Raw genomic sequence first — 24,386 nt, 5'->3', positions numbered from 1 at the left:
GTCAATGAGGAACTTCCAAGCCCTTCATACATCAAGAGGCTGCAGAGTAGTTCCACCTCAGAGAATAGGCTTTGGTGAAAAATATAGCAAAAACGATTACTTGACGGACATGAAAATCCGACAGAATTTATGAAAGATGGGTCACTAGAACTGTATAGGGACCCCCAGAGAATCTGGAGCTTGATTAACCTCCTTCCCAATACGACTGCGACAGAAACACTGTCTGTGTAAAGATCCTTAAGTCTACACCAAGGAAAGAGATACAGAAGTTGGTGCATGCATAAGCGGCTGGGCCTGTATGTGGGCAGAGCTGTGCATGCACACAGGCTTCCATTGTATTATGGTTTACATTAAGTGCTCTGTTGTTTGTACCAGCAGTATGGATTTCCCAGGAGTTTGGAGAAAGGAGGACACTAGGATAGGATGCATACAAGTACATATGTTATTCCAATGCAGTCTCCAGTAGACCTTCTGTAAGGCACAATAGTTAGGGGAACACAGTGTAATTCATTAATTTACAAACCTGGGCTCGGAATGTTGGTAAGTGCTCTTCTCCTCTCCGAGCAAAGTCTTTGTAGCCAAATCCTGGATCTTCAATATAACGTGAGGCAGTGGACAAGGAAACCAGATCATCATCAAAAGCTGAGCAAAAGCAGAAAAAGCAATGTAAATATAAGCACAGCTATAAGACTCAGCTACATAAAAACTAAGAAAATGTTCAGAATGTCAGTGAGTCAATTCAGAAAAGAATGGCAGAAGAGAAAAAAAGAGCTACATTACAAAATGAAACCCTGCAACTCGCAGTGCATTATTATTATTATTATTATTATTATTATGGTATTTATTGAGCGCGGACCTAGCTTCGAGAAGCAACGGAGCACTTTACAGAGGTATACAACAATACAGATACATAGCTGATCGCTTTACAGAGGTATACAACAGTACAGATGCATAACAGAGCGCTTTTCAGAGGTAAAAACAGAACAGATCTACAGTGAGTGGTAGGGTAAAGAGGGGCACAGAGGAGAGGTCCAGCTGTACCAGGTGGCAGGGAGGAGAGGGGAGGGTGGCATCTAGCGAGACAGGTGTTGCGGCAGAGAAATTCCTTGAAGAGGTGGGTCTTGAGTACTTTTCTGAATTGTAGAAGCATGGAGGCGAGTCGGATGCTGATGGGGAGGAGGTTCCATAATCTTGGGGCATAGGCAGAGAAGGCTTGTTTTTGGTCCTTTCCTTTTTGCAGTGGCGGATTTCAAGTCTGCACGTGTCCTGGCTTCTGGTTGTGCGCTATCCACCAAAGATACTGAGTTTCTCTGTGTGGTAGCTGGGTGACTTGAGGCAGACTGCCTTATAGATGATGTAGTAAGACTTGAAGGTGATTTGTGCCTGCATTGGGAGAGAGTGAAGATTGGACATACAAGACTGGATTAGCGAGAGGAAGGTTTTGAGCCTATGGATGTCGTTGATGGAGTCGATCTTGAGGTATAGCTGTGTGTCATTGGCGTACTGGTGGATGTGGATGTTTTGTGTGGCTAGGAGGGCTCCCAGCGGCTCCGTGTATAGATTGAAGAACACTGGTAAGAGGATGGAACCCTGTGGGACTCCACAGGTTACGGGTAGCATTGGCGATTTAGACAAGTCCATCTGAACAAACAGCTGGCGGTTGTCGAGGTAGGACTTGAACCAGCATGGGACGAGGTTGCTGATCCCCCATGAGCCGATGTGGGGTGTCCGTAAGCACCTCCCGGTCTACTGTGTTGGAAAATAACGTATTGTTTGTTTGTCGCATCAGGCCCTCTAAAAGAAGAGACTTTGAAAGGCAAAGAGACTTGGGCACAGAAGGACCTGATGCTAATGTATGAACTGCACCCTCGTGCTAGAGAAGCCAGGCACTGTGCTAAGCTTGAGTGCCTCGTCTTGTCCTGTGCTGAAAACGTGGGGAAGGGAGGCCAATGGCCTGAATATCCTGATTTATCATTTCGTGAACACTTCTTTAATTTACATAACATTGTTTCCGACACTATTTGTATTTAGAGGTAAAGACTGGCAATAGATGTATTAGTATAGGCCCTTTTATTTTGACAAGACACCACTAGGACTGCGTTATTATTATTTGATGGTCAGAGGATTACAGATTAAGAGTCTTCATCAATAGGGGTTGTGATTGGGCGCTGTGCACAGTATCTTTCCAAAAGTCTCTCAAAGAGAGTTTATGAGATTGAAGGGTAGGGGTGGATGTACCAAGAAACATGCTAATAGTGCACCGAGAGCTGGAGGATAGTACTGTGAATAGGGCTACAGTCAGTGCTTGCAGGGCAGCAGCATTATATTCCATTCCATATTTGGGATTGCCCATCCCAAGGCAGAAAGGCTAGTAGGAAGAGAAACGTGTTCAGTACCATCAACACAGCGATTCATTGCAGAAAGCAAGTCAGGATGTCAAGGCCTTGAACAGGCTGGCAAAGAGGCTGAGTATAGATTTTTAGTTTGAATCATTACCAGGCTCGTGTCATAACGAGTGAAGGTGCTGCTTCCTTTGCAACAAGCCTAAAGCGACCATTAATTGGGAAGTAAAGATAAACACTGTGATGCAAAGTGTCTTTGTCGACAGATGGCACGTAGTCCCATGCAGAAAAGGAATCTTCTTTATTTAGTTACAGAGCCGATAACATCAGGGCACAGGCTACAAGTCCCAGGCACTTTGGGTAACATCCACCGGCCACCCTCTCTCTAAGCCAGCCTCTCAACAACTGTCATCCAAAGAACACCCAGCAGAGAACACACATACAACATTTCACTTCCAGCCACCCACGACACCACATCCATACTGGGCAGAGTAGCTGGGAAGAAGGTAAACCACAACACATCTCCCCTTATGAGAAATAGGAAATAAACACACCAAAAGCAACATACAAAACAAATATAGAACCATGCAAAAATATAAATCCCTCAGAGCTTCCATTCTAATTCCACCATATCCAACTATGAGAAACTCCACTTAACCCTAACACCGTCATACATCCCAACTCTATCCACAGCAGCTACTATACAAAGCCGAAACAAAACGACATGAGTCTACTGCACATATCTCAATTCAAAGGATCACTTCATCACCATCAGCGGTGACACCAATATACCTCCCAGACATGTAACAAAACACACATCCACTGTGTAGGTGTAAAACCATGCATGTGACCCAGTCACTGGTGCACTCCCTCAGCTGTGTCAAACTGCAAAATGTATTTGAAAACTCAACACACACAGATGTTCAACTCCTCTGCAAAACACTCAGTGTCGGCCCCCACTTAGCGAACATGGTGTCCAACACCTTTTCTACCATTAACTAGGTGTCCAACACATTAGACTATGAAGTCTGAAAATATAAAACACCCCCAGCATCCATATAGGTGTCCAACACCGCTTCTACCAGTAAAATGTGAATGTGGCTGGGACCGTCCATTTTTATCGGAGTGTCACAAAGGTCCTAGCCAGTGAGGGTTTTTGACGCTGTGGCTTCGGCTGTGAGTGGTTAAGGAATGGCCAGGCTATTATGGAAAACAAGGTCCGAATTTTATTTGGAGCAATATGAAAATGGGACGGTCCCAGCCACATAATAAAGAATTACATATATAGGATGACCCATGTCATTCCCCGTCTGCCCAGAGGCATAAGCGGACATACGCTTCTGGTTGTGACTGCCAGTCAGTAAACATTTCCGGGACCACTGACATGAGATGCTGTAGCCTCAAGTGCCCTGGAGGGGAGTCAGTGGCCGTCACTTGGATTTGGCTCGAGCCCGGCCATTCCTGAAAAATGTGAAATACCTCCCTACTCCACATAGGTGTCCAACACCTCTTCTGCCAGTGGTGTCTAACACTGCTCTCCTGGGTGTCCAACAAACAAATATGACACGGGTGTCCAACACCCCAAAGGCAACCAGTAGACAGTGCAGAGCCACTTTCTCAACAACCTCTACCAGCACTTGCCTACCTATACTAACTAATGCCGTCACTTGGGCCTGAGGATTAGCATGCCATGACAGTGGTAAAATAAACACTACACTTTACTCTTAATCTTCTCTGCCGTCATTACACACACAATGTTTAAAGAGCACATGTTTGCATCTCCACTGACTCAAGCGCAATAAGTAGGTACTCTACAAACATGGAAAATATAGGAATCTAAGATCAGCACTAAGTCCATTGTCCAGACCCAACGTTTGCAACCTCGGTTGCACCTGTGGAGTAAAACATAGTTAAAACATCTATCTGACATCAAAGAGCACTGTGTCTAGAAGAAGTTGACTGTCGCTTAAATTACCTAACAGAGGCCATGACATGCTACCCTTGCAATGCACACACATCACCTGCTCTTGCTTATCACGGGCCTCACATCGCCTCGAAACAATCCAGGGCATTTGTTCCCATAACCGAGACAGCACTGCATCGGAACAGCTCTTATGTTATTAACAATACTCCACATCGCCATGTAGAACTCCAATCTCCACTGTCAAATAGATCATTCCCTCTGAAGGTCACTTGGCTGCCGTGGTATTTAATTATGATCTTCTCCCCACATTACCTTACTTCAGAACTGCACCTAAGTCCATCTAAAAACCGTACTTCCCAAACGACATCAACCAAAAAACAACAATCCGTGCTGCATGAAGTCCAATGCCCAAAGTTACTTGGCCCTCAAACAGTACCTCCAAGGCACACATCGTCCAAAGTTCTCCAGGTGACACGCCGTTCGACACAAGCTCTCCTGCTCTACCGGCCAAATCCCAAGCTTCTTTACGCAGGTTTTTTGATGATCCGAGCGCCTCACTGCCCATTGCAATCCATGCCTCACTACGGAGCTTCTGCACCCAGGGGCCACTGACATGTCACTTGCCATGCACCCCTGGCATCCAGTGGTGATGTCATCATGATCATCGGTACTCCCCCAAGCACGCAGCTCTACATGGAGCCGTACCTCCCTGCTTCTTCTCCCACAACAGCTCGCTCAGCATGCCAAGAGCTCACTTGCCGATCCGTTATGTGCCGGCAACCGCAGTATCAACTTTGCAACACTTCTCCCATCGGCCTGAGGACCACACCCCAAACCGCACCACAGTAATTTTCACTTGTCTACTGATATCGCTTTTGGCTCTTCCTGGACAGTACACCCTGCACAGTTACCACAACCAGTTTAGGCATCACCAGAAAATAAGCAGAAGGAAAACACAATCCACTTAGACTAACACAGGCATGCTTCTGATTGCCCTTCAATTCCATCACTGGCCTAGAATGGCCATTCCAAGATCTTCCCAGAGAGACTGGCCACTAACTTTCACACAGAGAGTACTTATCTTCCAGAGTTTTGGGGGTCAGTGGCTGTCTCCCCCCCTCCCAGTACAGCAGAGGTCCCTTCCACAGCACAGCGCTAGTTCAACTCGTCGCCATTGATACAAAATGGCCTTGTCCCAAGATGACACGTAGTCCCATGTAGAAAAGGAATCTTCTTTATTTAGTTACAGTGCAGATAAGATCAGGGTAAAGGTTACAAGTCACAGGCACATTAGGGAACCGCCAGCAGCCACCCTTTCTCTAAGCCAGCGCCTCACCAACTGTCATCCAAAGAACACCCAGCAGAGAACCCTCACACAACATTCCACTTCCAGGCACTGACATCACATCTATACTGAGCAGAGTAGATTGGAAGAAGGTAAATCACAATACACTGCTTCAAGGAGAAGCAATTTGTTTATGTTATGGGTAAAGATGACCGTCTCTCATCATATAGCCCGTTTTTGAGCAAATACAAAACTTTGCAAACAACTGGCTGGGACTGGCTTGCAATGTGAGAGTTTTAACTATTTTTGTGTATTTGCTACGTATCGTCTTAGGGTAAATGATCTCTAAGCAGTCATTCATATTTGCTGCTGTTCTAATCCCTGAAATGTTTGCAGTACTCTTAAAGGGGTGGATCATTGCTTCTTGACGAACTACAAACCAGACCATGAAGGAGGATACGTTTACACTGAGGGGCCTGGTAACATAGGCTGAACATAGTGCCACCTCATCTTGAAAGTGGGGTGGGAGGCTGTGGTAGCAAGTGAGGGCAGGGGAGGGTGGCAGGAGGCAGTCAGATGGTGCCTTCTTTGTCAGAGATGAAGTTGAAAGACTGGAAGGCTCCACTGCAGGTCAAGGGTGTTGGAAGATCAGCCAGCATGCAATTCAGTTGGCAGTCTCACGATCTACTGTGGGAGAGTGCAGATGGGGCTGAATGAGCTGAATCTGCTCCCCTTAAGATGGGCAGGGGAGGAAGAAACACTCCTTTGTGGGTAGCCATGCTAAGGACTAACCTGTGCGGGTGATCTATCTAACCTCAAAATGCAAATTTAGTGGACAAGGTCGGGAGGCAGGTAGGGAGTGGGGGTCTCTTGTAGGAGAGCGGTGGATAAGCAGGGAGGGGAGCCCTGATGTAGCCCAACATGGATGGGGGCGCGAGTATGTCTACCTCCCTGGGCACCCAAGCAACAAGGGAAAAGGGGGAAGCTGACAGGTGCCCGGCGGGAATGTCAGTGCATGGACAAACAGTCTGGATTTAGCTATGGGAGCCTCATTTGGGGCGGTGGATTACTTACACAGCCATAGAGATTTAGAGTGGTTTGTAACATGGTACACACATGCAGGAGTGCAGTGGATGGAGCACGAGCACAGAGGTGGGTTCACTGTCACAAGCAGCCCGTCTGAAGGGAAGGAAAAAGAGGTGATTCCCCCTGTCATTCCCCCTTCACCTGGCCACCTGATGGCTGGATGCCTATGTTCCAATACAAATGGAGTGTTGGTACTGGTTACCTGGGTGTGCACTAGTCGATCCATGGCCACAAGGAGAGCTGGGAGTGGATCGAGGCCAGGGCAGTCAGCAACAGGATGGAGAAGGCAGATGAGGGGCTGTTGTTCAGGCTCCAAGAAGTCAATGCCCTGTTGGCTTGGGTTGTGAAGGTGTCCTAGCAAAAATGGCAATCTATGGCCGCAATAAGGGATCGGAGTGGGTTTGGGGCAAAGGGACGGCACAAAAATGAAGCAGGTCCATGATGCTCGGATCTCCAGGAAGTCAATATGAAGTATTGCGCAACTATACATGTCGTGATATGTGTACATGTACAGAGACATACAATGGGGACTAGAGCCACATTCCTAACCCTATTTATCATACAATATAATAAAAGGTCAGATGTATGTTTGTATGATGCAGTCATGTGCAGTAGAGACTGCCCACTTCGTCTGTTATCACCGCAAGAGAGAGCTGTTGCCTTAGAAATATATAAGGCCAGGTGTAATATTAACACTGAATTGCTCTCCCCACACACTTTGGCCCGTGATCATGGGCATTCACACTAGTAGAATATGTTTTATTTCTAAGGGTTGTTTAATACGCATATCACTTTGCAGCAACAGAGCATAGGTTAGGTAAAATGGAAAAATGTGTTCTATAAAAAATATTCGTTACATTGATTGAATCCCACTTTACAAACCTTCTGAAAAATAAAACGGGCTAATTGTGCACTTTTCCTCCCTTTCTGCTGCATTTATAACTCTGAGGTCCCCACAACGAAATGTATGGTATTTCCTTTGCAAATACAACCAAACACATTTACTTTTGACAACACTGAGGGCCAGATTCTGAGATGCATGAAAAAAGAGGAAAGGGTTCATCTATGAAGGATGAACACTTTCCTTAAATGCACCAGATTCTGATAACATGGTAATGTGGCGGTCTGGCATCAAAGCCATGACTTTTGCATGTGCCCCATTTACTGCTTGACAACAGCCATAGCAACCATGAGAAATGCAGGGCAGACAATGCGAGGGGAGTCTTTCCAAAAGCACTGCTTTAACACGACAAAAAGACGAGTTAAAACACGGCACCTCTGAGGTGCCGTCAAATGCTGCTGTACACTTTTTCCCCCCTTTATAAAAAAAGCATTTCCTATACTGCAGCACCACTTTTCTAGTTTAGTTTAATGAAAGCTTAAGAAACCATTCCTAAAGTAGAAAAGTGGCAGTCTTTTAGGAAATGCTCCCAGTGCCACTAGTACGATAGTTTAAGCAGCTTTTGCTGCTGTAAAGCACCTACACCCTCCGCCCCCCCAATACTTCCAGACACCTCAGAATGGCGGTGCTGGAAACTGTGGGGGGGGGGGGCAGATGGTCGGGTTCCCACACTACATTCAACACAGGCTCAGAATCAGGCCCTGGGTCTGTTGGATTTACCACCGGATTAAGAATGGGGTACCAGAGGTGTAAATCCTCCATATGACTGCACTGGGGGTTTGGTGAATTTACCGCGAGTGGTAATTCAGCTGGCTGTAAATCCACTCACTTTAAAGGATAAGTGGAGGATTCTCCTCCAGCTACTGAAAATAATCCCCCCACTTTACCTCCAAAGTCAGAAATTGGCAGTGTATAAACCTGGAGGTAAATACGTTACTATCGTTTAACCACAACTTTTCCTTCGCCGACAAATATGAGCTTGTGCACAAGTAAAAAAGTATTGGGGTTGCCTTTAAGAAATCAGACTTTATATATAATGTAAACGTCTTTAGCGTTGCATGTCAGTGACACAACATTCCATTGCTCTACTAAGGACTTAAAAAGGCAGATGCTTTCTCAAATTTCCAAACCGCAAAGTTCTGCTGCTACAATGATTAGAAATGTTAAGCAGAGACCCATGAAGGAGATTAAGCAAGCCCCTGAAACCGCCGCTACAGAGATGGTTGTCTGCCTGGGTGGCGGCTCGCCGGTGCAGTGTATGGAACTGATTCCAGCGTGCGCAGTTACCAAGCATTTCCCCAACACTCCTACACTGGGTTGGTTACTAAGCAGCTCGAGCTATCTAGAATCAAGCAGGTGGCTCGACAGCGGATCTACCTTTGACCAGAGTTAATTGCGCTACAGCTGACTGTGTTTGATCTTGATCATTCTTGGCACCGGGCCAGCGGGCCTTGGAAAGAAAGGCCATATGTCCCCCTTGGACAGAGCCTGAAATATCAGCTGTTAATCTCAGATTCAGGGGAGACACTTTATCTAGTCTGCGGCTCATTAGGCAGTCCAAACATAATTCAGTGTGGGAAGACGCTTGCATCACATCTGCCCACAGGTGACCTTTGTGGTAGCAGATACAGATTTGCAATTGTCAAAGAGCAAATGTTCCCAGCAAGTTTATTCTGCACCTGCTCACTCACATTTCAGAAAGTCACCTTTGGTGGAGTACGAAAGATGATTAGGCCTCTGCAATGGGACAGGTTTCCCCTTGGCTTGCCGGGCATGGCGCTTCTAGAGGGCACCGGGGCTGCTATCCCGCTTTACTGTCTGCAGTAGGTCTGCCTTTGGACTTCGCAATGGCTCCCTCTTAACCATAAGCAGCATTACAAGCTTTACTTCCAAAACTGCACTGAAAAAGTGGGCTTCTCAAGCGGGAATCATGGTGGGGTGCTTGTTTGAGAATCCTCTTATCCTCCATTTCTCTCAAGGATCGAAGCATGGAATAGATCCAGATGCAGTCAAAGAGGCTTTGAAAATCATTGCTAACATAGAATGCTTTTAAATAGTACAATGATGGCACCGAATGAACACTGGAAAAAGAGTGACAAACCAGTCCATAAAAGAGGCCTTGCTGGGGTGCCATTGTTACTGGTCTGTAGCTTTCTTCTCTTGTGTTTGACTTTAGAGTCACGTTTTTTGGTTCAAGAGATTAACAACACTGGACATGCATGACGGAGGCTGTTCTGTTGAGCCCCTTTGTTAAAAAGGTTTTAGGGGACTTGCATGGTCTATCTGAGATAGACTAATGATGGACATGCCCCCTTCACTCTAGTAGGTAGTCTGGTGGGATGGATGCACCTTCAGACACATCACTGCCCAGGCACACCTGCTGGGGCCACAGCAGGGCCTAAAGCACTGACAGATTTAGCTCCCAATTATGTGAAGCACCTCAGAAATTCCACAATGTTTGCACCAGGCCGAAATCCTTAAGACGATGTGGCCACATTGTCCTTTACTCTACCGGAGTACCCCGAAACCCTTAACCCCTGGGTTCCCCAAAATGTGATTGTCTGCAATTACTGCAATTAAGAGGAAAACTCTTTGGAGCAAATATATGCAGAGCAAACAACAAAACCATGGCCAGGCTGCAGGACTTCTCCACAGGGGCCCGTCTCTCCCCGATGAAAAAATGGCAAAAGACTCAAAGCTTCACTCTCGGAAGGGGGTGGTGTGTACAATAAGGGAATGCAAACAAAATATATTTGTAAAAATATGCTCTGTAGATAAAATGGAACCTGGAAAGGGTAAGTAACTATCTAGGTGCCGATTGTTGGCCAATGTTCAAGGGTTCCATTTTGAGTCCCAAAAGATGTGTTTAGAGTGAAGCTTTTCAAACACTGGGAAAAGAAATGTGAGTCAATGGTTAAACCCAAGAATAAAGCTCTGATTATGGCAAAGAGGAGCTGTCAAACTTTCAGGAATGAACCCTAGTTGAGGTTAGAATACATTAGCTTGCGGAAAATGTTAAACAACTGTTCAAAGACAACATGAAGACTTTGAGATTATTGCAAAGAATAGCTGCAGGTTTGCAAAGGCAGCACAAGTCTCAGTTCAACTGCAATGATGAATGCATGGCGTTCGAGTGCCGAGCGCCGCACGAACAGAAACGGTTGGAGGCCTACGTTGCATCATCGCACCCTATGCCGGTGCGACAGAGCACGCGCCACAGAGAACACTGGCATAGTGTCACCTGCTTGCGTGGGAAAGAAGAACACAACAGAAAGGGACAAGGATTGCCATGCATCACTAATATTGCAAGATTATCAGTGATTATAGTGAAACGCACTACAAATAAAATGTATACATCTGTAAGGGGAAAGAAAAGGTAAAGACTGAAACCATGGCTACAAGTGAAACAAGCCATGACAGTTCAAACATGCAGAACATAAGCCCCCCACCCCCATGACATTTCTAGCAGAACCAGGCAATCCACCCATACGATGAGACAGATCAAAGAGGTCCTTCCAGCTAACTATAGTGCAGAGTAGAAGGAATTGTTGTTATTTCACTGTTTGGGGACAGCAGGGCAAGTACAGTACGAGAAACTGCCGGATCTCACGGAAATGGAAGCTTCACACCTCAATGAGTATAAGACAAGTGCAAGAAAATAGATACGCTACCAAAAAAGGATGGGCATGATCCTAGAAAGATAACTTTTTGGGAGCGGAGTCAAAAAGAAGAGTGTTTAAAACGGTTTTCAGGGGTCTAGCGAAAACGTGATATTTTGGCCCCCAATTGGAGAAAACGCTACATGGTGAGTCCATGTCAGAGTGCTGGAACAGCAGGGCGAGAAGTACTGCACATTGCCAACGAAATGGAACATATGGAAGTTTGCAAGACAACAGTAAATGATGGGCATAAACAACCAACCTACTCTTTACAATATATTCACCAAGCCCCTCTTCGATGATCTGGACCTTCTGGGTATCACCTAAACCAACTATGCAGATGATACTCAGATTCTCCTCCCACTTTCCGGGGATCACGTTGAGGACTCGGCCTTGGTGAATAGAGTGTATCTTTGCCTGAACGATGATAAAACCGAGCTTATTATCCTGGGCACACAATCCAACTTCAAGAAACTAGGCCAGGAGTATGCCTCCTTCTTAATAGACGGCAACCTCATCAAGGTGGCTAAGGAGGTGAAGCCTTTGGGGATCTACCTGGATTCCACACGCTCCTTTGTCAAACAAGTTAACGCCATGGCTTCCGCCAATGCTTACACTTGTAAGCTCATCAGGACAGGCAAACCATTCCTGTCCGAGAATAATTGCATGATTTTAGCCAGAGCCCTCATACTCTCCAGGCTGTATTATTGCAACGCCCTATATATTGGCGCCAACAAAGCAATTATCCAGAGGATACAAATCCTCCAAAATAACGCCCTAACAGCTGCACTCGGCGTTGCAAGAAGATCTCACATATCGGCCATCAGGCGTCATAACAACTGGCTCCCTACTCACAATAAAAATCTTATTAAAAACATCATCCCTTACTTATAAATCACTCAACAATGCCGCCCCTAGTTACCTGACAGAGATTCCATAGGAGAACATCTACCAGACCCACGAGACTAGCCCATTCCAACTGCCTCACCATCCCAAGATTTAAGCTTTCCAAAATCGGTGGTTGCAGCTTCCCCGTCAAAGCGGCCCAACTCTGGAACTCTTTGTCACACCTCATCAGAGAAGACCAACCTTACCAGAACTTCAGACTTAATGACATGAATTGGCTTAAATCCACAGATCAGTAGATTCACACATGTTTACAGACTTGCCTTCCACTTCTGTACACCCCTGACCCCTTCTCACCCACCTAAACTAACTCTTGTATATAGAATGTATATAATTTCCATGATGTATGTTACCGTATGAAATGATGTATCCACGATTGTTCCCGTACTGTATGATGTAATGTATCCATGATTGTTCCTGTATCACCCTCAAACTTCTGTATTCAAGCTTCACATATTCTGTAACTGTGGCGCCCCGATACCCCAGGGTCTGGAGCGCATTATAAATGATTAAACAAACAAACCAACCAACCAGAAACAACACACTTTGAAGAACAGGCCAGTGGTAAAGAGGAACACATAGCATCTAAACTGGCAGTACGGAATGAAAGAAACGAGTGGTGGCAGAATTTTATGCACCACATCTAGGAGAAGCTACAAACAGAAATATCAGGTGGGCATCCCAGCAGGAACAGAAGAAATGTTAAAGATGTGCCAGCAACCAACACTGGGCCAATAGGACAGCGTGCCTTGCATGGCACATTATCTGGCCCTCTCACAAGGTGCTGCAGGTCTATGGACTAGGTCAACTATGTGGAGGACCTCATCGAGGAAGAAATTATAGGCATGGTGGCAAGCTCAGATGACGTTATTGATGGACTCAAAGAAGTAGCGTGAGTGAACAATAAGCCAGTAGTCATGATGATTTATTCCGGTGCGAAGTACTCATTGCTCCCAGAAGACACGGTTATCAGCCTATTCAGAGGACAGGATCTACATAAAGTGGGTACCAGACCAGTAACTTATGGCGGTACACATATGGACCTTATAGGTTGGTCTGGCTGGACTTTTAGCTTAAGGGATGTTCAGCCCAAGGCAAAATGTATGCGACAAAGAAGCGCATCATGCGCCGGTTTAGTTGGAAACATCCACATTCTCACCGCAATTGGTTTGCCTAAAAGGATTTGTACATAGGATACGCAAGAGACAGGGTTCAGGGACGGTAGCACAAGAGTTGCAAAACATGCCTAGGAATGAAGTAAAGCAAAAATGAGAGGAAATGGAGAAACAAGGAATAAAAGAGGATTGAAGCAGCAGGTTGTGCATCACCTCTAGTAGTGGTAAGGAAGGCTACAGGTAAGCTGCACATTTGTGTAGACCTTCGTGCCATCAATAAATGCATCACACCAGACCAACACTCGTTACAACATACATGAGATGTTATAAACCATTGGCCCGGCAAACATTTTTGACGCCATCAAGTTAGATTACTTAGCGTTTGTAACTCCTGAAGGAGAATATGTGAGGATGCCATTTTGGCAGGTGTCAGCTTCCACTATGTCGCAGAATGTCGTGTACCAGGTTTTGAATGGTGAAGAAGCAGTGCTGTTTTACCAAGACGACATTCTTATGCACGGCAAATACAATGGAAGAACACAATGATAGACTAAGGTAAGTGTGAACTAAATCAGCTGAAGACAGCCTCATATTATTAAGGAAAAGTGCAAGATGAAGAGAGACCACAGCAAATTTAGTCCACATCCAGACAGCAAGGAAAAATGTAGGACATTCATCTGCATTGTACACTAGAATTCCAGATTTGTGTCTAATTTTACCAACGAAACAAAACCCTCGAGGGAAGTCATGAAAAAGGGCTCCACGTTTGAATGGAACAGTGAGTATGATGAAGAACTCAAACCGCTGAAGGCAGCAATTAATAATTATAAGCATGAATGCCAGCGGTCTATGTGCATCACAAACTCAAACTGAGAGATAAAGAATATACTATTGCATTTGCCAGGTCATGATTATTGATGCTCAAACGATACCCAAATTAAAGTGGCGTGAAGCTATGGCAACCGATGAGGAACTAACGGTAATAAGGAATGCAATCCGAAGGCATGGATGGAACAAAAGAGAGTTGCATGAAGGGGATTTAAATGCACTAGGGTAGGTCAAAGAAGAGATTTACCAAGATGGTGATTTTCTAAAGAGCGGAGACTGGATAATACCACTGAAGATGTTAGGGGAAAATATAATAAGCCTGGGTCATGGAGGACACCAAGGAATCACAAACAATAAATCGTGCATAAGAAGCTACTACTGGTGGCAGGGTTTTGACCGTCAAGTGGAGAAAGCCATCAGAGACTGTATCCTTTACAGGATGAGTGAGAAAGATTGTGTGAGCCGCGAGTGGCCAATGATCAGGCAGAAGGTCCCCAATGGGCCCTGGGTCAAGGTAGGATTGGACATAGTGGGGCTAGTGCAAAGCCGAAGTAAGATTATTGTGTTGCAATCGATTTATTAACAAGATGTACTGAAGTGATGATCATGATGGATGTGAGGTCCGGAAGGGTCAGTGAACTTTTTTAAAATAATTTTTCATACAGACAGAAACCCCAGAGTAATTTTAACGGCTAATGGTGTGCAATTCAAATACAGAGAGATGCAGGAGTTTTCCAAGGGGAACGCCACAGTGTTACACACTAGTGCAAGATATCATCCCTAGAGCAATTGGGGTGGTAGAGCGTTTTAATAGGGTAATAAAAGACACAATTAGATGGCTTTGGGCCAATCAAAGAAACTGGCTGTGCAAAATATGGTGGTAGCACACATTCACACCCCATTCCACCACGGGGATACCCCATTCGAATTGCGTAGGGGGAGGAAGCCCAACGCTAGATTGACTCCACCATGGATGCAAAGAGCAGGAATTAAGACGTTTGATTGCACAATCATTGATGGAAGCATAGAAGGTGTCCAGGAGCGTACCAAGACACTGTATAACAGGAAGTGTTTAAAGATACCAAAATACTTGGCTGTAGCTGGATGGGTGAGGATTAAATTACTGTGAGCTTTGAAAGCGGTGCCAATCAGATGGTCCCAACCAATCTGAGAGGTGAATGTGTTGAAAAATGCTGTTGAGGTGGAGGATGGCAGAATTCTGAATATGGAGAGGGTGATGGTGTGCGGAGAGATGCCATGAATGGGTAAGGTGGATGTGAGTAAAGACATTGAGTAGGATACATTTCTTATCTGGGAATTCACATCTGGGAATTCACGTGGAGAAAGCAGCAGTGGTGGCAGGGGGAAAAGCAGTTCCATCAGCATGGGGATACTGGCGAGCGGTGGAAGCGGATCAAGATCTCCTGCACCACCAGCATGTCTGAAGTACTGTGTTCGATAAGTGGAGCCGTTTGAAAAGGAGGGCGGTGTGTGGTGATGAACGCGTGGCATTTGAGTGCTGAATGTCGCGCGAAGAGAAACGGCTACATTACTAACCGTAATAGTATTTCGGATGCTTGTATCTGCTTAGATTCACATGCTAGGCATAGGCCGGCATCTAGTGGCTGTTGCGGAGTAGAACATAATTTGTTTTCAAAACTTGAAAAGGGACGTTGACAGGACGTGCCAGTAATATATCCCTAGTGTGACGTCCACTGTACCCATGGTCCTTCATGCGTCGAGGTGCCTCCGATTGTTTTGTTTCTGACACGAGCTAACATGAAGTGTAGCGGGAGTACAGATGTAATAGTGCAGTAAGAAGTGATAAAACCAGAAAAACATCTATGCACCTTCTACTCCAAGAGGGGGGGAAGGGTGGGCGCATGTGAATCTAAGCAGATACAAGCGTCAGAAATTTGATTACAGCGAGTAATGTATCTCTTCTGAGGCTTGTGGATCTGCTTAGATCTCATGCTATGCAAAGACTAGCGAGTAGGATCTAGAGAAGGAGGTGGGTTGTGAGAAGGTACGGAAGCAAATCGATGTTTAAGCACCACTTGTCCCACCTGTGAATCGGCTTTACAATGTGTGTCAATGCAGTAATGATGAGTAAAGTTATGTACGGAACTCCATGTAGCTCCTTTGCAAATGGCGTCAAGGGGGACGTTTGCAATAAATGCCAAAGTAGCTCCTGTATCTCTGGTAGAGTGAGCTCTTGGTGCGAAAGGCAGGGTGTTCTTTGATAGGGAATAGCAGAGCTCTATGCATTTCACTATCCATCTGGAGATTGCGTTCTTTGAATGTGATCACCCTCCCTGCCAGGTGCTATGGAGACAAACAGTTGATCTGTTTTTCTTAGCGGTTTTGTTTTGTTTACATAGTACAAAACTGCCCTCCTTTCATCCAGTGTAAGGAGGTTTCTCTTAGAGTTGGATGGAGTTTGAAAGAAGTTAGTTCAATGGATTGGTTGACATGGAACTTGGATATGAATTTAGGTGAAAACCTAAGGTGTGTTGTCCTTGTGGGTAATAAAGAAAGGGTCTTGCACTGACAAAGCTTGTAGCTCACTAACCCATCTTACCGAGGTGATAGCTACTAGGAAAGCTGTTTTGTATGTTAGGTATTTGAGGCTGGACTTGTGCATAGGCTTAAAGGGTGGACCCATGAGCTTTGAGAGCACATTAAGATCCCAACCTGGAGGCGGTTGGACATGGGGGGGGGAGGGTAAAGTCCCTTTACTCCCTACATGAAAGCCTTAACAGGGACTTTCCACCAGTACACCTTGGTTTGTGAAGTGGTGTAAGCGAACAGAGCCACTAGGTGAACCTTAATGGAATTCTATACTAGGTCAGAGTCTAGTGTTGGGTGTCTTGACCCACGTTCAAGTTATTATGCTGCAACATTTGGTGCGGTGGGCTTAGAAAATCTAAGATGGCCGAAAAGCCCACATTTGCGCCAGAATCCAGGAAAACCACGAATGTTTTGCGCACACCAAAATGGTTCCCTGACCTGCCACCCACCAGTGCGAGCATGATGGGCCAGAAGCGCATGAGTGAAACGTGGTGCCAAAGGAAAAACAGCAGTGCCTGTTAGCTCAAAAAGCGCTTTGAAATCACCTTTGTTTCTCTGAAATGCAAGCTAAAAATGCCTATTTTAAACATTGCAAGATATTCAAAAATCTCACTGAACGCCAGCAGACATTTGGCAGAATGTAGTCTTGTGTGCATACAAAATCTGGAAAGATGAAGAGCCCAAAACAATGTTTATAACAAAACTGGCTGAGCTGTGGATGTCAGCAGCTTAACTGAAATTGGATTTAAAACCACTAAAATAGAAATGTTTAAAATAAATGAGGGACCTACTTTTGAGTGTCACATAGGTTGCAACTGTTTAAAGGTCATAGTTTTGAAATTAGAATCAGCGTTCTAGCTGCATGTGTAAAAATTGTAAGTTTGATTTGAATGAAGAAAACTGGAACAAAAGTGACATTTAGCTGAAGCCTGGCTTGAAGAGATTGAATTCTGCCCGGCAACTACCCCCGACAGGAGTTGAAACTTGCCCAGCAACTGCATTTGCAGGCCTGGCTGCCTTCTGCTGTTCCCACCAAAAGGAGATTACACCTCTCTGATTGAATCGGGGGAGGAGCACCTGGGAGCAGGGAAACAGCACAATGAGCTTTCCTTGGCTCAGGCAAATGTTAAATTAGGGTGGTCGTAAATGGCTTCCTCTTGGAAGAAACTGGGAGGAGCAGTGCCTCTGTGAGCAACCCGAGTTGGAGGAAGTGGACAAACCAGAAATTCCACCATGTGCTTTGGGAAATCACACCCCTCTCGGTCAGAGCATAATTTTAAAAAAAATGGATAATTCATCGCACGGACTTGTCAAAATTATATAATTAATATCATTATTCTTGTGATTTTTCTGTGCACATTTTAAGAGGTGTTAGGACTCTGTGGTATGTTCTGGGGGTAGTAGCGGAACATAAGGTATTACTCAGAATGTCTGTATGCTAAAAATCTACACTTTATTATCTGATGCCCATATTCCTTGTGCATGTTTGTGTAAATTCTGGAAAAGTTTAGAGGTTGTGTTCTTGATGAAAAGGGGAGAATTCTGTCATAAGTGGACACAACATCTTACAAAGACAGGGATCGAATGGTTTGGTGCTACAGAAAATATGTTAACTGGACATATAATGTTAGAAAAATGGTACATAGATAAATATGTATTTGGATGAAACATAGATTTGTGTGCAATTTGACAAGGGGAGTGTTCTTTCTGTATGCCATAAAATTGATGCCTGATGACACTTCATTCCTTCCCCCAATCAAGGGAGAGAGGAGAGCTTGGCCAATGATAAGTTGTGAGGGGCAGGCTTAGTTATGCCCACGCACACACCCATTTTCAAAAGACATAAAAGGAGTCATTGAAACCCAGGAAGGGACATTCACTCTCCACTTTCTTGTGAAGCATTTTGTCGGACGAGACAATATCCAGAAGACACCAGAACTTAGAATCCAGACTTCAGAACTTGTAGCAGAGGGGCCTGAACCACCAGCTGAATCCTTTTTCAGCAGGCCTCAAAATCTTTTGCAAATTATTCAAACAGCCGGGCTGAGCTGTTTGATTCTGGCTAGAACCCTGTGCCAGTACCCAGAAAGCAGTGCTGTATCCAGAATCCACTTGATCCAGACCAGCAGAACCAGAGATCCAGACCGCCATGCAGTGCCGAGTGCCAGAGCAGACCAGCAGAGCAGTGCTGACCCAGAGAGCTGTGACTTCAGAACCACCCGTCAGGAGTCCAGTCCAAACCTGACCAGACCCTGACGGCCTATTTCAAATTTATATTGTGAGTACTCAGCCAGAACTGTGCAAAACAATCTTAGTTGAAAATAATTTAATTCAAACCATTTCCACCCATCTAGAACCGCATCATAGAATTGTGTGTCCATCCTGTTGATCCTAAACCTTCCACAGCGCATCTGTCATTCTGAAACTTTTAATTTCATTTCTGAAAATCTATCTCCACAAAATCATTCTATTCCTTATAGTTATTCCGTATTTGCGCTGGACGCACGCGACTAAATTGCAGCGAATTGAAAAATTAGCTCCTGTCAAAAATAGCCATCTTTCGCTTGCAACTGCTGAAATCCGTTTTCCCTCTGATAATCATTCCTGAATATTGCCAGTGTGACTTGAACTAATCTTAAATAGCTATCACCTACCCTGAACCTCCTACAGGGAATTAAAATCATTTTTAGCATATTTTTCCCTTCTTTGCATACCACATTTAAAAGTACTTTTGCCTGTGTTTAAAACCATCCCTGTTTCTCTAAGCTTGCTAGGGGGGAACTGAAATTTGTATTGTATTGTGATTGTATTCCTGAAAACTGTGTGCTTTACTTCCATCTCCTTATATTGCATAGGGGGGGAGTGAATTGCCACAAGGGGAAAAGTGAACATATAAGTGCACTATTGTAATATTATCCATTGTTGATCACTTTTATATGCCTAAGTGTGCTATCAAATATTAATTTATTATAAAAGTGTGATATATATATCTGGTTTAATTTTTCAATACATCTGTTAATTTGCAAAACAAACCTACTTCTTGGCTCAGTGAGGTCAGGGGGATTCAAAGAGAGGGGTGTTATATAAGGGTTTATCATCCAGATTATAACTTGTCATACAAATATATAAATAAGGGCTTCCCTTAGGCGTCGCAGGCGAGGCACTGACTTAGTGGGTTTGCTGAATTGAAGTCACTTAACACTAGTAAGTGGAGCATTTAGGGAAGAATGTGGGATGGGGTGCATTCAATAGGTTTTACATCTTTTGATCTGCAACATATTACACATATTTTCCATTTGTTGAAGTAGCAGTGTCTGGTATTAGGTTTGCGTGCCTCCTTTAGGATTTCCATCCACCTATGAGGTAATTTTAAGTGTCCAAACTCTATGACTTCAGGAGCCAGGCTGCCAAGTTGTTGTAGGGGCACAGGAGTTTGATTGGTTCGCACATCGCCAGTTTGAGCAGATGTGGAAACCAAGGTTGTCTCGCCCAGATAGGAGCAACCTGGATTAGAGAAACTTGTTCCTGGTGCATCTTGTGCACTATCCTTCTCAGGAGTGATGTAGATGGAAAAGCGCAAGCACATTTCTCTGTCCAGCTCATCCACAGGGCGTTCCCCTTGGATTTGGGTTGGGGAAACCTGGATGTGAATTCTGGGCATTGTGCGTTTAGGTTTGTGGCGATCAAGTCTAAAGGAGGATAACCCCAGACACAGAAGACTTTGTCTATAATTCCTCTGTTGAGTTACCACTCGTGTTCCTCGGGTAGAGGATGTCTGCTTAGAGTGTCTGCCAGAGCACCGAGTTCCTCTGGAACATTTTGAGACACTAGGAACATGTTGCGCTTGAGTGCACACATCCAAATAATTTGGGATAGCCTAGACAGACTTGTAGAGTGTGTGCCTCACTGCTTGTTTATGTAAAACATGGCAGTGATGCTGTCTGTGAGGACTTGCACTGTTTGGTCTGTTAGATGCAGTTGGAAAGCTTGTAGGGCTTTGAGTACCGCTAGTAGTTCCAAAAGGTTGATGTGGTTATGGGCTGTCATCTGTGTCCACAGGCCATGCGCTGTGTGGTGAAGGTTATCGGCTCCCCGTCTGGAGAGTGAGGCGTCTGTTGTAAGTATTGCTTGGACTGGGGGATTATGAAAGGGTTTTCCCTTTAACAGATTTTCCTTTGACCACCCGCAAAGTGCTTTTACTAGGGTTAGCGAAAAACAACCACTAGATCGTCCCACTGACCGTTTGCCTGAGACAACCGTTTTGCTAACCACTTCTGCATTGGGCGCATGCGCAACCAGGCTTATCGAACTAGATAAATGCATGAAGTCATAATCCCGAGCAGGCGCATTGCTTTGCATACAGTTATTTTGAGAGGAAGCCCCTCTGTTGTCTTTATGATGGCTCCTAGGAATTGCTTGGTTTGGCTTGGGTTACGAGGATTGATTTTTTTTCTTGTTGATTAAAAACCCCAAATTTGAACAGAAGGTTGATTGTTCTTTGGGTATTCTCCTTGAAAATTTGAGGGGATTCCCCTGTTATCAGCCAGTCGTCCAGCTAAGGGTACACTGGGATTGATTCTCTGCGTAAGTGCAGCACCACTACTGCCAATACCTTGGTGAATACCTTTGGAGCGGAGGCTATGCGGAAGTGGAGCACCTTGAACTGGTAGTATTGATTTGCTATTTTGAAGTGCAGGAATTTTCTGTGCGCTGGGAACATTGAAATATGAAAATATGCATCTTTCATATCCAATGGTGGCATGTAGTCCCCTCATTTTAGCAGTGACATTACTTCTTGTAGCGTTGTCATGTGGCTCGACAGAGGTGTTTGCAGGGCGCAGGTCTAGGACAGGGCACAAGGAAGTACATTGAATAGATACCCTTGTTTACCTGGTTTGTCGGGACAATTTCTATAGCGTCCTTTCCCAGCAGTGCTTTGACCTTGTGTAGCAGAATGTGTTCTTCCTGCGTGGTTTGTCTCTGTCTTGGCAGGTGGTTGGATGGTCTCTTTACAAGTTCTATACAATACCCCCCCGACCACGGTGGAAAGTACCCACTTGTCTGACGTGATCACCTCACATGCGTGGGTAAATTGACAAATGCGACCTCCTACTGGTGAGGCATTGGAGGGGACCTGGAGCGGGTGGTCATTGCTTTGGGGGGTGGAGCCTCTGGTTGAGCAGGCTCTGCCCCTTCTCCTAGACTTTCTGTGCCACCTTTGAAAAATGTTGCTGGAAGGACTGCCCAATGCGAGGAATCTCATGATGACGTTTGTCCACCCTGACTATAGTTGGAGAATTGAGAATGTTGTCCTTGAAATCGGCATATATTAAACGTGCCTCTTTGCATGAAGGGTTTGTTAGTTAGCTGTCCCAGGGACTTAAGGGTGTCATACTCTTCTGTTTTCTCAAATAAGGCATTTGGTTTGTTTGGTATATTGAGTAGGGTGGCTTCAGTTTCCAGCTTAAAGCCGGATTGTCTTAACCATGTATGCCGCTTAATAAAAGTACCCTCTGCTACTCTACGGCCTGCATTATCTGCTCCGTCCAGAGTATTTTTCAGGATGCAGTTGGCCACCTGCTTACCCTCAGCCACTGTCTTCAGGAGCTGTGTTTTAAAAGGCTCTGGGACGGAGTCGATTTGTTGTAGCATCTCGTACCATTTATGGCAGTTTTAACTCGCCAAGAGCATGGTGTCATTAGCTATTCTTACTTGGTATGCAGCCGAGGAAGCTACTTTCCTGCCAGTGTATATATCTTTTTGCTCTCCTTATCAGGAGGGGCTTCAGCAGAGGTCAAGGGTGTGCTCGCCATCTTTCTTGCGGTACATACGAGAGAGTTGGGCTTTAATTGACCCCTGATGTATAAGGTGTCAGAGAGGGCTGGCCTGAACATCTTTTCAATTCGGGGGTTAACTGCCCTGGTAAGGTTGGGGGTGAGTATAGAATGCTGAATGCACCTCTGGATGGACTGCAGCAATGGTATAAACTGTGCTGCAGATGTTTTATCCCCATGGATGTCTTCTACAAAGTCTGTCCACTTTGTGCCCCTTGGGTATCGATCTTGAAATGTTCGGCAGCCTTTAGGAGGAGCTCATTATATTGCAGCTGATTATACACAGGGGAGTCAGCAACGGGTTGGTCATGGTGGTCTGGAGATTGTATGATGTAAACGTCATCGTTGTCTTCATCATACTACTGGTCTGTGACATATAGCTCCCCTTGTATTGCCAGTGAACCAGGATCTTGAGAGCCTGAAGTGTCAATGTAATAGAGATCATGGGAAAGGCCTGCGAAGTGCTTGGCTGGGCAGTGTCTAGAAAAATGAAATAGATTTGTGTGCAATTTGACAAGGGGAGGATCCTCTGACCATAAACCTACCTCATCACTCTGACTCACAGCCCAGTTCCCCCAATCAAGGGAGAGAGGAGGAACTGGCCAATGATAAGTTGAGAGGGTTGGGCATGCAGAATGAGCCGACTCACCCACTTTCTAAACACATAAAAGGAGACTGTGCAGGACAGGTAGGGAGATTCACTTTCCACTTTCTTGCGGGACGCTTTGCCGGGAGACTCCAGACTTCAAATCCATCAATCTCCAGAGACCAGAGATCCAGAGAGACCAGAGATCCAGAGAGACCAGAACTGTGCAGTGCTGAGAGCAGAACCAGAGAACCAGTGGCGAGAGAAGTCCAGCCAATCCTGGCCCGATCCATGACGAAGTCGCATTCCTGTCCAAAATATACTGTGAGTACTCAGCCAGAACTGTGCAAAACCCAATCTCTTAGTTTAATATAATCTAATTCAAACTATTTTAACCTATTGAGAACTGCATCATAGAAATTGTGTCCCTTCTTTTGATTCAAAGCCGCAAAACTGTCATCTGTCATTCTGAAACTTTAAAATTTCATTTCTGAAAATCTACCTCCACAAAATCGTCCGCATCTCTTGAACCGTTTGTGATAAAAGCGAGATTTAACTTTTATTTTGAAGCTGAGATTCTAAACTTTCCAACAATACTTATACTTCCTCTGTAATTGCGCTTGACGCACGCGACTAAATTGCTGCGATTTGACATTTTGCTTCATTCCAGCCACGTGTAAAAACATTTTTCTTTTGATTTCCTTTGCTGAAATTCGCTTGCAACCTGACAATCATTCATAGAGCATTGCTAAAGTGATCCTGAACTAATTTAAAGTAGCTATCACCCACCCGGAACCTCCTATAGGGAATTAAAAGCAATTTGAGTATATTTTTCACTCCATTGCCACCACATTTAAAGGGATTTTGCCTGTGTTTAAAATCATACCCGTTTTCCTCTAAGCTCGCTGGGGGGAACTGGAACTTTGTATTGCATTTGTGTGTATTCCTGAGAATTGTGTGTGTTACTTCCATCTCCTTACATTGCATAGGGGGGGAGTGAATTGTCAAAGAAAAAGTGATCACATTATATTTTGCTGAAATCATATCAAGTTTATTTCTGTACTGCCTTTTATTCATCTTCGCATCTCCTTGAAACCATAAAGCATTCTCTAATAACTTATTCCCCTGTTCCTAGTCATAAGTCACCAGAACTGTGCTATTGTAGGATTACCTATTGCTGATTACTGCTTATATTCACAAGTGTGATATCAATTATTAATTTATTATAAAAGTGTGATATATATATATATATATATAGTTTAATTCTCAAATAAACCTTTGAAATTTGCAAAACAAACTTACTTCTTGGCTCAGTGGGGTCAGGGGGATTCTAAGAGAGGGGTGTTATA

At 44.8% G+C, this 24,386-nt stretch overlaps 1 protein-coding gene across 1 annotated transcript in view; it reads right to left on the bottom strand.

The window, feature by feature from the left end:
• Nucleotides 1–24,386, bottom strand: part of SESN3 (sestrin 3) — a 428,084-nt gene that overhangs the window by 112,722 nt on the left and 290,976 nt on the right. The window contains exon 7 of the mRNA XM_069639226.1: nucleotides 524–642. Coding sequence (XP_069495327.1) covers nucleotides 524–642 — 119 coding nt within the window. The remainder of the gene's footprint in view (nucleotides 1–523; nucleotides 643–24,386) is intronic.

This window comes from Ambystoma mexicanum, chromosome 7q (assembly GCF_040938575.1).
Source record: "Ambystoma mexicanum isolate Mex_15411 chromosome 7q, UKY_AmexF1_1, whole genome shotgun sequence".
Lineage (NCBI taxonomy): Eukaryota > Metazoa > Chordata > Amphibia > Caudata > Ambystomatidae > Ambystoma > Ambystoma mexicanum.
The sequence above is the reverse complement of the archived record's forward strand: the minus strand, read 5'-3'. Positions and strand labels throughout refer to the sequence as shown.